Below are 17795 nucleotides of genomic sequence, written 5' to 3' on the forward strand. Positions count from 1 at the left end.
TTTCGATTCGGTTTTGATTTTGCATGTACTTAAAACTGAAAAAACCGAACCAAATTTATAGATTTCTAATTTTTATTTTAAATTTTAAGTTATTTAACTAACAAGAAAGATAAAGCCCAAAGTCATTACTTTTGGCCAACTTATTTTTTCGGCTCAAAATATTCATGTCCAAATGGAAAAACCGAAATAAAGAAAAATCCAAATCCAAGGTTTCAAAAAACGGAATTTCCGGTTCTTGGTACGGTTTAGCCCAAAACCGACCCGACCTATGTACACTCCTACTATAAATAATTAATTACAACTAACACATAGTCGTAAACAGGGTTGTCTCAATCTTTTAGGGGGGGGGGGGGGCTAAAACGCAAAATAAAATTAGGGATTTTTCATAAGAAAATTTTTTTAGATCATGTGACTCTTGAGTCATCTATGCATATGGATAATTATTAAACTCTATCGTCAAACAATCTCAAAACCAAAATTATTAACATATACAGTAATTTGTTACTTATATAGTTTGGGGGCCTAGAGAAGTGATCGCCCAAAAGCCATTGCTTTATTTCACTCCTCTTTAGCCACCTCTAGTGGTAAATCGATAAGACGGTTTTGCTCATCAACAATATATTCCGCCTTATTTTCAAAACAAATTTAGCAGAAACAAATATGAGAAAACATGAATGATTGCAACGAACAAGTCGATTCAAGTAAACGATCAGCAAAATCATGGAAAGAAGGATACAAATCCTTACCATTTGTTGCATGATAATTTGGAGCCAGCAGTTTATAAGTTTTGGATGAGAGAATGATGGGCAGATATGATATTTGATTTAAACTGGAAGGCAGCATAGCATGCATGTGCGATGATAGTTGAAGTGTCCACTCAATGGTTGCTGATGCTGACGGTACTCACCTTGTGTGGGACCCACCAACACGTTTGTTTTCCAAAACTGTAACGTTTTTCATGCAAAACCGTAACGAACGATACTACTTTTAATCATGTGTTGTTGTCATGTTCTTTTATCATGTTGTGCTATCTTTATTATTATTTTCTAGAAACTAGAAATTTCACTTTCTTAATTATATATATTTTGTTTATCATGGTTATGTAATCATATCATTGACCCGATCATGTTCATGACAAATATTTACGTATGCATGATTTCATGTTAAAGCATTTTCGGTGAGGGATTTAAGAGATTCTTTTTATGGGTGTCGAAAATATTGGTTTTTGGATTTCTAACGTAGTTAACTTTAGATCTTTAGTTTTGGTTTTAGATATGGTCACATAATATGCATCGGAGGAACCCGAAATTCTAAATCGGATTACTATTCGTTCCTCTTTACATGACAAAAATATATGATATAGAATAGAAAATACAAAAAAATATCGTAACAAACAAATACTAAATTAGATAAAATGGCAAAAATAATATAGCCCACATTAATAAAATGAATAAAAAACTTGATTTTTTAAAACTATATTAAATAACCCCAAAAACTAAAATAAAAATATTAAAGGGATTTCTAATATGTGCCCTAAGGGCACGTGTAAGGAATATTAATTAGGTGAATATTCTTGTTGACATTATAATTTTTTTATTAATTATATTCATCTCTTTTTAACTATCATTTTTAACACTTATTTTTCCCTCCTAAATCTTTCCTCCATTAATAATTAGTTGACTACTATATATAATTTTTCCCTCTAAAATTATTATTTTATATCCCATCATTTTTCTATTCATTTATGTAAAAATATTCAAATATAAAAGTGACTTTTTTTTCACTCAAACTAACATTGACTTTTTTAATATAAAGATATAAAAGTTTAAAAAGCAAAAGAATTAGTAATTTCATTATTATATGATAACAAAATAAGATGCATTTCAACATTTATAATTAAATACGGGGTTGCAATCTACTTCACTGAGCATATCAGGTTTTCTCTTTTAGCATCATCAGAAGCATGCCGCTCTGGACATGTGCTGAAGTTGTGACTAGAAGATCTACAAAGTCTGCAATGTTTTACTTGTTTCGCTAATTCCTTTCCACTTTTCATTCGCTTTTGCTTAGGTCGCCCTTTGTTTTTGAAATAACAGGGCATTGAACCAACTCAATTGCATTAGTTATTAGATCACTATTTTCAACAAAAGATGATGTAATATTCAAAGTTCCTTCTTGGCATAATTGAGAGTCATTATTGAATTGAGCCTCTTCTCGTCTCCATCGTGATAGCCAATAACTAAAAGGAATTTCAAAGCAGCCCGTATGGAGAAGAACACTCAAAACATGACGACAAAGTATCCCGACAAATTCAAAGTTTTTGCAAGTGCATTCAGCCATCTTACCATCCCGAACCACCTTATGCCATCGAGTCGCTTTGTAATGCTTGACAATAAAACTTGTGTCATTTTCTTTGCAAGCCAAATATTGAATCGCTAGAGAAAGCTGATCTTGAAACTTTTTGAATGCATAAGGAGTCAACACTTGGTAACCTTGCTTTTCCAACGGTGATAATGATTTCAAATGCAACTCTTGATATTTTGCTAACATACTATCATGCATTTGTTTCTGCCCAATGTCTTCAATGGCAAGATCAACCTATAAAAAATTACGAGTAAAAAGATTAATAAAAAAATGTTTGAACTAAAAAAATTAAAAAAACTAGATACTTGTACTCACTTGTCTAATAAACTCTCTTAAACATGTACGGGAAGATATAAACATTTTTATAAACGAATTTATACTCTCAGATCTTCCGGTAGTTGTCATGCCACCAAAGAAAAAGCCATGAAGATAACTTGGAACCCAAAATGTTTTAATTTGATATAGTGCTGTCACATGCTTATTCTCTTTGAGATTGAATTTTGCAATTACTAATGGCCATTGTTGCTCAAATTCTTCAACCGACTCTAACTTATATAAGTTGTAAAACTCGATGCACCAACTTGAATACTCACTTTTTAATATTGAAGTAAACCAACTACTAAACTTACTAGTGATATGCCATATGCAAAATGCATGTTTAGTAGAAGGCATCTCTGTTTCAATTGCTTGTTTCATCCAAGGATCTTGATCGGTCAATATAGTTTTCGGTGACTTTTTCATCAATAGAGTAAAATTCTGAAAATAAAGTAAGTTTAAGAAATTTCAAGTCATATACAAATACTAAAAAGTTTCAAAATCAAACATAAATATAGTTACCTTAAAGAGCCATTCAAAGGTCTTTAGTTTTTCGTTACGAAGAAGTGCACACCCAAATAATATGGTTCTTCCATGATTGTCAATACCCACAAATATGCCAAATGGCATGTCATATGAATTCACCTTGTATGTAGTATCAAATACCACAACATCCCCATATTTTTGATAAAGTTCAAAACAATGAGCATGACACCAAAAAATATGCTCTAGCCTATTTTCGCCATCAAGTGTAAATGCATATTGAAAATTAAAATTTTCATTTTTAGCATTTTTACAATACTCAAAAAGATCTCTTACATCATTCTTTGAATGTAATATTTGATTTTTGGTAAAAAAAAGTTATAAACATCCTTTTTAAGAAAAGAAAGTTCTCCGTGTCTCACATTCTTTTCAAGCTCCATCACCCGCATAATTTGTTTAACGGACAAGCCCCCTTCTTTTAATAAAAGTATAGGTTTCTCATCTTCTAATGTAATTGTACGGTAAGATGGTAACAAACGAACCTCTTGAGTAGACAACAAAACATGATTATGCTCCGCAATAAACTTAGTGACTTGCCATTCTTCTGGAAAAATTTCGTTAATTCTTCTCAATGTTATGCGCATGTGGGCCTTGCATTCACATCTTGCATAGCCTCTATTTCTTGACTTTTTTGTGTAGTCTTTTTTAGGCTCCAGTTTTCCTTCACGATGACAAAAAAAGTCACGTCTTTTTCTATCTCCTTTCTTGTTCACAAACCTCCCTTTTCAAACGGAAAACCCATTCATTCTTGCATAATTTTGATAAAAAACAAGAGCCTCTTCTTCACTTAAAAAACATTGATCAATGAATGGTTCCTCACAAATTTTTTTCTTGTTTTCATCTTGTTCTTCAATAACATCTTCTTCAATAGGAAGCTCATTCAAATCCAAAAGAAAACGTCCATCCATTTGCAAAATAATATTAATGCTTTATATTATTTGATCTTAAGAAAATAGATTGAAATGTAATAAAATGTGTTGTTTGATAGTGAATACTTATGAAAAAAATGGTGGGAAATTATAAGAGATGAAATAGTAATTTTAGAGGGAAAAATTATCTATAGTAGTCAACTAATTATTAATAGAGGAAAGATTTAGGAGGGAAAAATAAGTGTTAAATATGGTAGTTAAAAAGAGATGAATATAATTAATAAAAAAATTATAATGTCAACAAGAATATTCACCTAATTAATATTCCTTACATGTGCCCTTAGGGCACATGTTAGAAAATCCCAATATTAAAAACTTAATAGACTAAAAGGCTCTCATGAGCATGAATATTTCGCTCTCGGATTCTTTGTGTCTTCTGTAATGTTGAGTAGGAGTCTTTAGAGCATACTTACACCGATTGACCAGCGACCAAGTGATTTGGGATGCTTTGATTTCAAGGTGTAGGTCATCGTCCTTCTCGATCGCTTTCCTTGTTAGAGATCTTTTAGAGGTGCACAACCATATGGGGGTTAGGTTCAAGGGAGAAAGAGGTCTTTCATGGTATCATTATAATAGCATGTTGGTGGAGGACATTATTTATGAGGCAAAGGTGGAGGACATTATTTATGACATTAAATCCTTTAGTTTTCTTTGGTACAAGTATAGACCAACTTGTAAGTCGGTAAGTTGGTCCAGTTAGTGTAAATTTTCTTTGATGTAGTGGTTGTTTGTTCATTTTGGCCTTCCTCCGGGGTGTAGAGATTTGTTTGTGGCTTCGGCCTTTGTTTACAAAAGTCCACAATTCGGGAAAAAATACATACTTAGACTAAATGTCATGGTAGATTTCAATGATGCCCCATCCTTCATTTGAAGGTTTTTCATTGGCCCTTTGCGTTGACACAAGGCCCACACCCTCATATATACTCTCACGTTTGCCAGTACACTCATGCCTCCGCTCTTGGCCCCTTTCGTACCATTTTATAACCTCTTTTGGCACCCTCGTTTGCTTGCGTACTCGTGGGTGGCGTCCCGGTTGGGTAACACCCGGTCTTAGTAGAGTAGACATCTCATCCTCTAGGAAGAGACTTTATATTATAAGAATGATTAGGAAGAGGATTTAACATCCATTCAAAGGTTTGGAAGGGATATAAGAGTAGTAAAGTCTTTTCAAATCAAACATAAAAAAGCACGTGCCATGTATTTGAACCCGAGTCACTTGCACAAGAGAAATGAGGGTTAACCACTCTAAAAACGTTCCATTCTTATATTTTCATGGGTATCATTAGAAAAAACTTCGGTTGTTGCTGGATTTTTTTAATATATATATTGTATATACAATAACCAGCTTTTAGCCATCGTATTACGAGGTGTTTTTACATATGTCGTTTCAATATTATGAATATTTTTTTTTTTAAATTTTAATTTAATTTATTGTATTATTGTAAGAAAATTCGTACTATTATGATCAGTTTATGTTTGGTTAATTTCATTTATGTTTATTTTTGGTGAAACATTAAATGAATTATCTACTCAATGCTTTTATTAGTTCATTTGTTTTCATTTAAGTGTGTTTATTTATATTCGTCTACGTTTGTTTATATATGTTCATTTATGTTCGTTCTCCTTTGTTCATTTATGTCCGTTCTCCTTTGTTCAATTATGTTCATGAAATGTTCATAATGGCGACTAGGAAGAAATCCAAAAACTAAGGGGATATTAATGTAGGTGATGATGGTGGGTGGTAATCGGAAGTTAATCGGTGATTGAGAGGATAGACTAGCAATAAAGAATATGTAGAGGCGAGACATTAAATTAGAGTTTGATGATGAAAAAATTTCATAAATAAATGAGATGTTATTATAACCCGTTTAAGGGTTATCCGGTTTGTGAGACCCGTGACTCGCTTACTTTTTTAACTTAAATGAGATGTTATAATCCGTTTAAGAGCTATCTGGGTTTGTTGAGACCCATGGCCCATGAAAATTATTATTTTATGATGAAATGGTTTTACAAATAAATAAAATGTTATAACCCTTTTAAGGGTTATTCGGGTTTGCTGATCCATGAGAATCGCGAAATGTATAACATTAACGGGTCTAAACCAAGTTAAATCAATAAGAGTACCATTCAGGAATGAAACATTATAGTGATTCAATTGAAAAGGGGGGGGGGGCAGAGTGTGACCCATCAGTTTTTCCTTGGGTAGATGATATATATATATATATACATATATATATATATATATAATATTTGCAGTGCATAAATAGTATCTCCATCACTTTACCATGTGTGGTAAGAGTAACAAAAAGTTAATCATCTCATCTGGTCGCGCCTAATTTATAAAAGGAGGTCCTAGTTTTGGCCTTTGCCCTTTTCCTTTGAACTTGAACGCTCAATGATAATTATACAAGGAAGTTAGCCACAAAGTTTATTCGATATTTTTTTCTAATTGTTATTTTCCCAAGTAGACATGTTTGACGATTTGTACCAACTATCCCGAGCCCGTTAAGCTAGCATCCTTTTTTAGCCTACTTGCATATGGCTAGAAGGCTCTAGTTGTATTAGCTTGTTTAGGACACTTGTCTAGCTATGGTTGTTCACCCCTGACTTTTGTGAACTTCAATGCCAAAAGCCTAAAAGGTGCTTGCTAAAGTTAGTCTCCTTAGCCGATTTATCTTTCATGACGTAATTTAATTTGTCTAGAACGAGATATGTAGAGTGCTATAGGATATACCGTCTTTTATGGTGTGTTTGGGATTCCTTATTTAACCTTTTCTATAATTTATATATAAGTAAGAAGTTACAAAGTTATAATTTATCCACTCATATTCTTTAATTTTTTCAAACATCTTTTAAGTCTAATAAGATTAAATAAGCAGTTACAAACCCCCCTTGATAAAATAAACTCTTCTCCTTCTCCCTATATAATAAAATCCTAGATCTATAAAAATACACAGCAAGTGCATACGTGTGTCAGCCAAAGAGACCACTTGCGTTATGTGTCAGTCATGCATAGAAGCTGTCTACAGCTTTTTCTTTATCATTCTTTCTCAAGAAGCTTTATGAAAATATCAATCTTTCACTAGAGGCTGATCTTCAATCACTTTCGATATTTAATCTCTCAGGTACAATAATCTTCTATCCTTTACGCACTTTTTCATCATAAAATCACCGGCTTTAACAAATTCCTACAATTTAATAACTCGATTAACCCATCTATTTGTGTTTTCGATTATAAAACTGCTGACCCTTTTGTGGAGTTAGTTTTAGGGCTTTTCTAACCACACCGCCGGTGTGGTTAGAAAACCGCACCAGACGCCGCTTATAGCACAATTCGCTGCTTATAAACCTGCGACCATCAAATCATTGGCAATGTCAACCTGCATCAATCATATCATTTGTTGGATGATTTGATATAAATATTTTTGTAGGATTTATTTTGATTACAAATTATAATTAATAGGATTTATGTTTTTGTTAATTATTAATATAATTATATTTTTATCTACATAATATGTTTATAAATGTTTAAAAAATTTTAATATAATTATATTTGTATCTACATAATATGTTTTTAAATTTTTAAAAATTTTATATAAATAATGTAATTCACAATTTGGTAGAAGGTGTGTTAGTTTATAATATGAGGTGTTGGCTATTTGTTTATCAAATAGCACTAATGTAACACGTTAACCATACCATCAAATCGATCAATCTTTGGATCAATCAAAATGATATATATTTAAATAAATATAAATTTTAATATATATTTATTTTAATTATAGGATGTGCCTTCCTATGTTTCTGTTAATTATTATAATATATTTATATTTCTATCTAAAAAATATGTCTTATAACTTTTAAGTCTTTTTGAGAAATTTTGTAGTTCTCACTTTGGTATAGGTTGTAAGGTGATTTTGGTGTATAATATGAGGTGTTGCCTATTTGGTTTGATTTTCGGTGTTTTAGAATCCAAGCTCTCGGCGTTTTCCTTTGGTTTGGAAAATACATCTTCTTTGAACTCAATTTTCGTAAGTTTAATATATTGTTAAAACTAATACAATGATGCATTATAAACTTACAATATTAAAAAGCATAATACCATGTCATACAAAATATCAAACTTTTTAAAATACAAAATATTAATGTTCGATAGAAAATAACTAAGTAATGTAAATCAAGATCTACACTACTGTGTCGTCGTCTTCGTCCCCGTCGGTAGATGCGCCTGCGCCAGCTCTTGATGTGCTTACCTCGTGGTCGAAGCGTGGGGGAGGTAATGTGTAATCCTCACCACGTTGTCTGCTGGCCTCCCTCTCCATCATCCAATCGATTTGACGTTGCATCCTTTGCACCGCGTCCTCTACTCTCCGTAACCGGGCATCTGTGGCGTGGTCTAGACGCACAGCACGATAGGTGCGCGGGACGTGCTGCGGCACCCGTGGTTGACATTAAAATGATAATTAAACGTTAATATTTAGACAAAACAAATAAACGTAAACGAGTTATAAAAGTAACCTGAACCTCCTGATCCTGCCCCGCTCCATCCGGCGCCTCATCGTCCCCTACGTCCTGGTATCCCGGTGGCTCTACGTCGTTCTCGTGGACGTGCACCTCCGGTGCCTCCAATGGCGGAGGCTCGACTAGCGGCACCGGTATGTAAGGTGGAGAGTTGAAATCCGTAACGAGACGGCCTTGAGTTCTCCTGTCGGGGTCCTTAAACCTGCGAACAATACGCATGCCTTGGGCGCTACCCCGGCCGCGGGGGAAACTGTCGGGATCGTAAGATTAGCTAGTTGTGCCTGCAGTTCCAGATGATGCGCGAAGCGCGTCACGTATGGGCCACCGAGCAACGATCCTCGTCCCTGCCTGCGCTGGTATGTGGAGATGTAGTTGGCGAAGGCATGGGCGAGGTTGCAATGGATCCCCGACAGAAGGCAGCGCAAAAAAAACAAGTCTGTGAGGCTGCAGTGGTCAGCACCCTTAATCCGACCTTGTACTGAGGAGGCTATCAGTATGTGCAGGTACCTGCACAACGAAATATAATATAAGGTAAATATAATATAATGTAACGTAATATAAATTAACGTAGTTTAACCTACCTGTACAACGGGTCAATGATGCAGGAGGCTTTTTCTTGGCTACCTGTTGGGAAAGGCTTACTCACAATTGCGCGCCACCAAACGCGCAAATAATCGTTCGGGCCCTCGATGACGCTCGCGGTGTACATTGGCTGCCGGACCTCCTCCTCGGTGTAAAAGCCAATCGCCACTGCGAATCCTCCAATGAAAAGTACCGGTCGACCCCAAACATCTTGAAGCCAACCTCCCACGCATGATTCTCTGGGCCCGGAACTCTCATCTGCACCTCTGGCCTCCCCGCCTCCCTTGGCCTGAAATAAAATAAACAATTTCTTTTGAATATATTAAAGTAATGTTTAGGCGGTAAATAAAGTTTGACAAAGTAAGTAAAAAGTAAAACACCTGAAACAGAATGTTGAGTAAACCTCTAGTGTAAGCTCCCGGTGTGCGGGGTAGTTCATTGTAAACATCCTCATCCACGGCGTGTCGTTCCTGACATACTCTGACAATCTGGCGGTCCCGCCAACTCTGTCCATAAAACGTTTGCTTAAGATAATATTCGGCATAGGCTTCATCATTCGGAGCTGGATGTACCGGTCGTGCTCGAGTGTCCCAAGAACAAACTGCGTGTGTGGGTAACCCACCAACACATCATCCCCTTCAATTGGTTTTGGCGGCTGTTGTCTCCGCCGCCTCCATCGTGGCCGCTGGTCCTCCTCCTCCTGCTGGTAGATGATCTCTTCCTCGTGGATGCCTATCTGTTTATTATATATATATATATATATATATATATTCAAAGGCACATTTCAGTTATCTCAATAAAAACCGTTGTTCATGGATATTACATAGAAATAAGCACACTGTAAAATAAATGTGTAGAGGCAATATGGGAAATTTGAATTTGGATGATAGTAAAATGTAGACTGTTTAACGGGTCAAAGCTACATGTGGTAAACAACAGTTGAAAACTGGTTAGGTCGGCTAACGGATCAAAACTGACTTCATCGGCTAACAGTTCAACATTGGTTGGGTTGCCTAAGCGGTATAAGGTCTTTGGGTCCATTAACGGGTTAAAGTTGGTTGAGTTGTGAGTATATAGCAGGTTTTGGTCCACTAGCTGGTTAAAGCTCTTTGGGTCAACACAGTCATGTTGGCTATGGTACAAAATAGGCTTGGTGTAACTAAACCATAAAATAACCCGATTACTAAACCTATATAACCGATTAATTAACCCATAACCCGATTAACCTAAATAAGTTGATTATAAAAACCGATTGACGTACCTGTTGATAATGTGCCTCGGTGTTGTTCACGTCGGTGGTCGGTGATGGCCGGGATTGTTCGAGGTTACCGGAATCGCTCAATCAGACTTTGTGGCGGTTTGTGCTAAGGAAGACGGGGTTTGTGTTTTATCAAATCGAATTCTAGGGTTTATGAAATACAAACATTACGATGAACATGTTTTGTATATTAATAATGGAAACTGTCTCCTAATGCACGTCGCCTTATGGCCTGCTGGTTAACACTTGAAACAATGGGGGTAGAGGTCGCGGGATCGAACCCTCTGCACCCCGTTTTTCTTGGAAAAGTTTTGTGCTGAACTTTTGATGTATATTAATAATGGAAACCGGTTCTCAACGCACGTCGCCTTATGGCCTACTGGTTAACACTTGAAACTTTGGGTCTTGAGGTCGCGGGTTCGATCCTTCTGGACCCTGATTTTTTTGAAAACTTTGTCTTTTTATTTCTTTTAAGCCATAATTAGTTATATATTAATAATAATAATAATAATGACTAAATAATAATTATGTCACTAAAAACCGAGTAAATAACAATGATTTTTCTTCACAATGTGTGATTATGTCTTATGATGTTTGATTATGTGCCCTTAATGTTATGTGCTTTTTTAATGTTTAAAATTTTATAGTAATTTTAATTATTTTTAAAACATATATATGTTTTTATATTATATATAAATAGTTAATTAGTCTTATATATGCATATACTAATTTGTTATTGTTTAAGTAGTTGTGGTAAGTAAATCTGTATTTAAACATATTAATTATTCTCTTAAGGTCTAACGTTCGTGAACTTACTGTCGTCGGTCGGGGTGTGAAATTTTCGCTGATTTCTGACTAAATTTACTATTAGACGAACAATTTCAACAAACAAATCAATTATGAATCGGGTATAAAAAACGAAATGTTGATTGATCTTCTTGAAGTAGTAGGTAGTTTGAGCTGGTCCGTGTGTGGTGTTCCCCGCTCCAAGGTAGAATGTAGTTTGTAGATTTGATACAACACATGATAATATCATCATCATCATCATCATCATCATCATCATCATCATCATATCAACATGATCATATCAAAGACATTTTGTCAACAATTTAGAGAGTTTTGTATATTTTATACATCCACCACAGTTTAGAATGACTTGTCACACCCCAACCTAAGGCGGAAATGTCGGGGCGTGAGCTGATTGTCACAGCTCTCAAGGTACTAACATGAAATATTTAAATGACAATATCTATTAATTGAATTCAATTATCAAATAAATCAAATACAAACAAGTACATAATTCATACAACAATACAAATTTTATATTTCTTGATTAAAATATTCTTCTAACTAAATTCTTTACTAAGTCTTCACCAACCTGCATTAAATTCTACGATAACCTGCATATGCGTATAAAATATAATATTTGTCAACAACACATGTTGAGTGAGTAAAACACCAGTTTAAGACACAACAATAATATATAGTATATAAAGAAAGATGCAAACTGTTCCTGTGAGAATAAAAGTTAAGTCATATCACATAAACAATCAATCAAACAATCCATAAAGAAAGCAAACCATAAAGAAAGAGCTCAACCAATCCATATAAATGGATATTGGTTACCAAAGCAAGGACTAAACCGTTGCCATAAAAATGGACATCGGTTGCCGAAATAAGCAAGTAGCATTCAAACAAAGCAAGTAAGCAAATAGCAAGTTAAGCATAAACTGATATACACACAAGGATTAACAGTTGCGGTTTTGAATACTAGATAATAGATAAATATATAAGATACGCACATGTCCCCAAAAAGGTTTAAAAATAAGTAAAATAGGGGAGTGATTACTCACCTTAGCGATTAAGCACGAGAAATAAATGTGATAAGACGGAAAAATAATGTCACGCTCGAGATGCATCAATGAACAAATCCTAAGTAATAATAGAAGTCGGAGAATACAACGAATTAATAGATTACACTAATAGAGATTTAAGATTGAACGGGTATTTGGGACAATAACTTAAGTAAGTTTATTATTTATTAAAATGGTTATCTTTAATTTAAAAGTTGTGTGTAATAATATTAGTATATAAAACACTTTTGTTTATAAGATGCTTGCTCAAATAATTATTTTAACAATGTTTATTAATAAAATATATTTTAGTTATATAACTTTATTATTATAAATAAATACCCTAAAATCTTTGATAAAATATATAAAGAGATTGTTTTTAACCATTATTATTATTAAATAAAATACATCTATACTAGATTAAAAACCTCGTTAACATCTTTATCTTTAAAAAACGTTTACCAATTTAAATAACTAATAAAAATACATACATACATATGTATATATAGTTTTAAATCAAGGTTCGAAAAACGAAACTAGTTAATAAGATGGTATTGAATTATTAAATTCATTATAAGTTTTATAATGTTTATATTATTAAATAAAATTTAAATCATCAAAATATACTAATATATATACTTAAGATATAGATATATTAAAAGTAAGAAACAACGAAAATATTCAAACTGCCGGGACTCGAACCCGTGCAGTTGACCGGCTCAAGCTTACACGCTGCACCCTAGCCAGCTGCGCTAGGGCGTTAGAAGGTTAACAACTGAAAACGTAATTAAGTTAAATATGAATATTGCAGATCACACTATTTGATTATGAACCCTAATTATCAAATTCGTAAATATGTTAAGCTATAGGTTAATTAAGGTTAGGGTTTTGGTTATACGGATTGCAACGAATCTGATACGTGGTTTTATTACCTTCAAAGACGACAAATTGAAGATGATTGAGGAACAGAGGCCGTCGACCAGGAAACGAACTGTTCTTGATGTTGCAGCAGGTTCTAACTAAATTAAACATGGGGTTTTGTTTTGCGATCAATGGAGGATGGTGTATGATGATTTAATTGGTTTATTAACAACTCTAAATGGTAATACAATATATCAGAAAAGACGGTTTGTTTATAAATGTAAACCCGATCGTTTTGAGATCATAACCTTTAATTGATACGTCGGTGAAGTATGGATTAAGCATATTAACAATCTACTAAAATCGATTCCATGATTAGAACGAAAATTATGGCCCAAGTTAAGAAACGGGTTATGGTTTAGGGTCAAATACGGGTATGGATCACAAATGGTTCATGGGTTAATCGATGAAAATATAATACATTATGTAAATTTGAAATGTAGTCCCTCAAGTTCTTGTGTGGATACATAATAAGTTATATCTTAAATTTAGGGGTAAAATTGTATATAATTGGAAGTTATATTTGAAACTTATTAAAATATAATAACAATAATAATAAAATACAATTAGCTCGATATACGTGATGCGTTTTTTTATTACAAATTACCCGAAAACAAAAATGGGTCGAGTATTGGATGTATTATAGTAAATTAAAAACCCGAGTTGTTACATGACTGACATTATTTTTGCAACCCTTGCTTGAATGCAAAATGTTTTTGAAGTGTCATTAGACTATCCACATTCACAAACCAACTCAAACCAATCTTTTATTATAAAACTAATTTTTCTCTTTTCCACCTACCCAATTCAAACCAACTCAAACCAATCTACACTATTTTTTTGTTAAATAAATATTATTTATAATTATTGTTTTTGTTAATAAAAGTGTCTAGTAATATAAAAAATAATGGCTTTATTTCAAAATTAATAATATATTTATTTTAAAAATATTTAAAAAAATAAAAAAAAGATATCTATATTCATCAACCATACTTCGGAGGGGGCATCTTAAGCTGTGAATGGGACTGCGACCGTGAACGCTCCAAGAATGAGGGGGTTTGGTCAGTGTTCTGTGAGGACGAAAGTGGGGTACGAGGAAGGGATATACGAGCTGTGCCTCGCGGCCTCGACCTTTTTTGTTTGCGAGGGTCCTCCCGTTTCCCTGGCTCTTTTTTATTTGAGTTGCCGGGAATAACAGACCAAATCTTCGATATAAGACTTCTTTTCTGTTTTCAATCTTTACGTATCAAAACCGTCTGTTTAAGCTCTTCCATTTTTGCCTCGAAGTCTTCTTCTTCTACCTGTGCGACCACTGGATCGAAGTCAAGCTTCCTCCAAAACGGGTCTATCGATTTTAGTGGAATAGGTACGCATGTATTAAGGTGACGCTCCAACTCACAAGCACACGGTAACCCCATAGACATACGCATATGGTGTCGGCACGTATGTCCCGACTCGGTCATCTTTTCAAGCTTTCCGTACTCCTTATGTAGTAGCGTAAGAGCCTTAATCGACACTTTATAATGTAGCCTGTAAAAAACCTGAAGGTTATGGTCTTTCTTCAACGTGATCCGGGATTTTTCAAATGTTGCTCCGATTTGAACCTTCTGGGTTTCTATAAGCTCAAGGGCATAAGCCGCAAGTGCGTGGAGGGTGTTGTTGGCCCCGTTAAGGTGCCTTTTCAAGTTCGCGTGATGACTCTCGACTCGGTTTGTTGTAGTCTCGCCGAAGTTTAACCGATCGGCCATCCAGCAAGATACAAACTTTTCCTTGTCTCGTAACAGCCAGCTTTGATGGATATAGTCCCATACCTCTGAAAACGAAACAAAAATAAACTTATGAAATGTACAACTAGATTAACACTTATTGTATATTAATTTTGCATAACATTTCTTGCAACTTTAAGCAGTTATATTCGTAATCATCGAACGTGGGAGACTCACACAAGACCGACCATAATATAGCGAAATCTTCTCTTACCTCGCTGTCATAGATACCCTTCCATTTTTCTTTATATTCTCATGTATGTTCCACTGGCATAGGTTTCTGGTAGCATTCGGGAATACTTGTTTACAAGAATTCATCAGGGCGAAGTCTCTGTCGGTGACTATGACGCGTGGCTCAATCGAATCCTCGAGCATACCTTTGAGGTGCCCGAGGGCCATGTGAAATCCGTCTGGCGTTCCCTAAGTAGAACCGCGTGCGCGATACAGAACGACTTCGACTTCGACGTCGACGTCATGCCAATATACTGAACAAATGGCCACTTGTACATGTTGGTGTTGTACGTGGTGTCAATCAGCAGCAAATGGGGGGACGCACGCCACATTTTATGCGACGTGTCATGACAAAAGAATACGCCCTCTACGCGGTTTGTGGCACGGTTCTCCCGTGTGTGATAAACGAACCCGTTATTAATCAGGAAGCTTTCAAATACCTGCAACCAGTTTTATTTGACGTTAATATATTTTTTTAAACATCCATTGCAACAAATCAAATTCAAAAACGTGAACCTGCATTGGGGTATCGCCAACTGTATTTTCTTTTCTCCACTTCTCTGTAAGATTGTGTATGTCCTTGTCAATAAACCAGGCTCCAGGAAACCGTTTACGGAACAGTGGAGCTACTTTTTGTGTCTTCAAGCCATCCGCGTGTAACCTCGCAACCATATCAACCATCTCGCCGGACATTCTCCTTAGATACGCATGACCCTCCTTAAAGATGAACGGGTCGTGGTTGTGCGTCTCGTTTACGACCTCAAGCTTCCAAAAATTACCAACACGGTTGTGCTTTCCTTTTAGCTTAAACGGACAACCCTTCTTTATACTGCATGTACGCCTGATTTTGGCGGTGAGTTTTGGTTCGCCGCCGCAATTGCAACCAAGATCCACGGCTTTTGCCCTAGACCGTTGGACAACAACAACACACCCATGCTCCCGACCTCTTTTCTTCGCCCACTCCTCCAGCTCCTTGCGGGAAGCAAATAACTGAAACAGTTATAACGTCAAATTTAAAACAAGTTCAAACTACTACTAATACAAAATATTTTTATTAAACAAAACATATGGTCTCGTACGATATCCGTTTTATATGACACCCTAGCCTCGCGAATGTAATTATCACCATCGTCGTCCGAATTTTGTCTGCCGTAATTAATCTTCATCAACAGTCTCGTGAGGGGTTTCAAGAATATGGTCTAGTTCTGGTTGTGACCGATACGCATCACCTACTGGTAATGGGTACGAACGTTGACTACATGAATACGGCTCCTCGGTATTAAAATGGTACGAAGGCTGGGCAACGTAATGCGGGTCTCCTGATAAATGGTATGACGGCTGACCTTAATCATGTTCAGGCTGTGACAAGTACAAACTCCTGCTAGGCGCCAAATCCCAATCCGGATGGTCGTGCACAAAATATTTCTAACAAAATATATTGTTAACAAATCTAATTTCAGAATTTAATGACGGCAGGTAACCCAAATAAACATGTGACGATACCTGGTTCAAATTTGGTAACGCCGCCCCCCCCCCCCCCCCCGTCATAATCTACAAACCCCGGCGGCGCCTGATTCAAATCCGGAATACTTGACTCATCGTTTGTCCTCGGCGGGCTCGGAAAATAACAGTCGAACATCCACGACATGTTCTTGAGTTGGGAATTTGGACACTTTGTATGTATCCAAAATTTATGTTTGCATGCTAATCTATACCACCACAAGTCTGGGAATCAACCTAAATAATTGAGAGGACAACTATACGCCACGTTAAGGTCTATATGCGGCGTAATTGTGGTCAACGACTGTTGGAAAATATGGTCGGTTCGGACCAAGTCAACGCGGACCGACCCGAATATGACCCGGTATGAGTTACACCGAGGGTAACGAACCTGAAGCTCACTTAATCGTTAACTGGGCCCGACACAATCAATTAGAAAGCTTGGGTGGTGGATCAGACTTTGTTTTGGTGATTGGGCTAAAAGCCCATTGGGTTTAATTGGATTAAACCCTAAATTATTTTTATATATATAATATTCTTATATTATATAAAATATATTAATATAATAGATCATCACCATCATCTCCGTAACAGCATATAACAGCCGCCGTTCCTCCGGACCTCCGGACCTTCGGCCGCCGATCTCGCCTGTTCCGTCATCACTTCACCACTGCAACCACCACCGCCGGCATTCTCCGGTCACCGGTGTTCTTGCTTGCATAACCCACTAGCCGCAGCCTTGATTTCCCGCAAACCCGGTTTTCCGGTGAGCCCGAATCTCATGGCTGCGCCACCACTGGTCACCGCAGATCACCACCGCCGCTTGCTTCTGGCCACCGGCGCTGTTGTCCATTGCCGTCACCAACCTTCTGTTGTTCCGGAAACCGTCACTGAACCACTGCCGTTCACTGTTGTCTGTCGCCGCCGTTTGTCGCCGGAGATTGTCGGATCTCGTTTGTGTCATACCTAGCTACGTTCGTTAGCTCTCGGTGTTCTTCCCGGTTTTGATAAA

The 17795-nt window shown here is 36.0% G+C and overlaps 1 protein-coding gene and 1 pseudogene across 1 annotated transcript; both read right to left on the reverse strand.

Annotated features, from left to right (window-relative positions):
- Nucleotides 1-1915: 1915 nt before the first annotated feature.
- LOC143544983 (protein FAR1-RELATED SEQUENCE 11 pseudogene) lies at nucleotides 1916-4130 on the reverse strand (annotated as a pseudogene).
- Nucleotides 4131-14518: 10388 nt separating this feature from the next.
- LOC143544984 (protein FAR1-RELATED SEQUENCE 5-like) lies at nucleotides 14519-16449 on the reverse strand. The gene is made up of 4 exons (XM_077036951.1): nucleotides 16363-16449; nucleotides 15800-16273; nucleotides 15430-15723; nucleotides 14519-15097 (listed from the first exon to the last, which is right to left on the reverse strand). The coding sequence occupies exons 1-4, from the start codon at nucleotides 16447-16449 to the stop codon at nucleotides 14519-14521; spliced, it is 1434 nt and encodes a 477-aa protein (XP_076893066.1).
- Nucleotides 16450-17795: the final 1346 nt, after the last annotated feature.

Source organism: Bidens hawaiensis, unplaced genomic scaffold, assembly GCF_021521415.1.
Source record: "Bidens hawaiensis isolate Kalapana, Puna unplaced genomic scaffold, B.hawaiensis_p1.1 tig00013805_1, whole genome shotgun sequence".
Taxonomy (NCBI): Eukaryota; Viridiplantae; Streptophyta; class Magnoliopsida; order Asterales; family Asteraceae; genus Bidens; species Bidens hawaiensis.

Coding starts and splice junctions, on each gene's coding strand:
- LOC143544984 (XM_077036951.1), bottom strand. CDS start 16,449: ATGAAGATTAATTACGGCAGACAAAATTCGGACGACGATGGTGATAAT. Junction 16,274..16,362: donor TGTCATATAAAACGGATATC/GTACGAGACCAT, acceptor TAACTGTTTCAG/TTATTTGCTTCCCGCAAGGA. Junction 15,098..15,429: donor GGCCCTCGGGCACCTCAAAG/GTATGCTCGAGG, acceptor TCGTTTTCAGAG/GTATGGGACTATATCCATCA.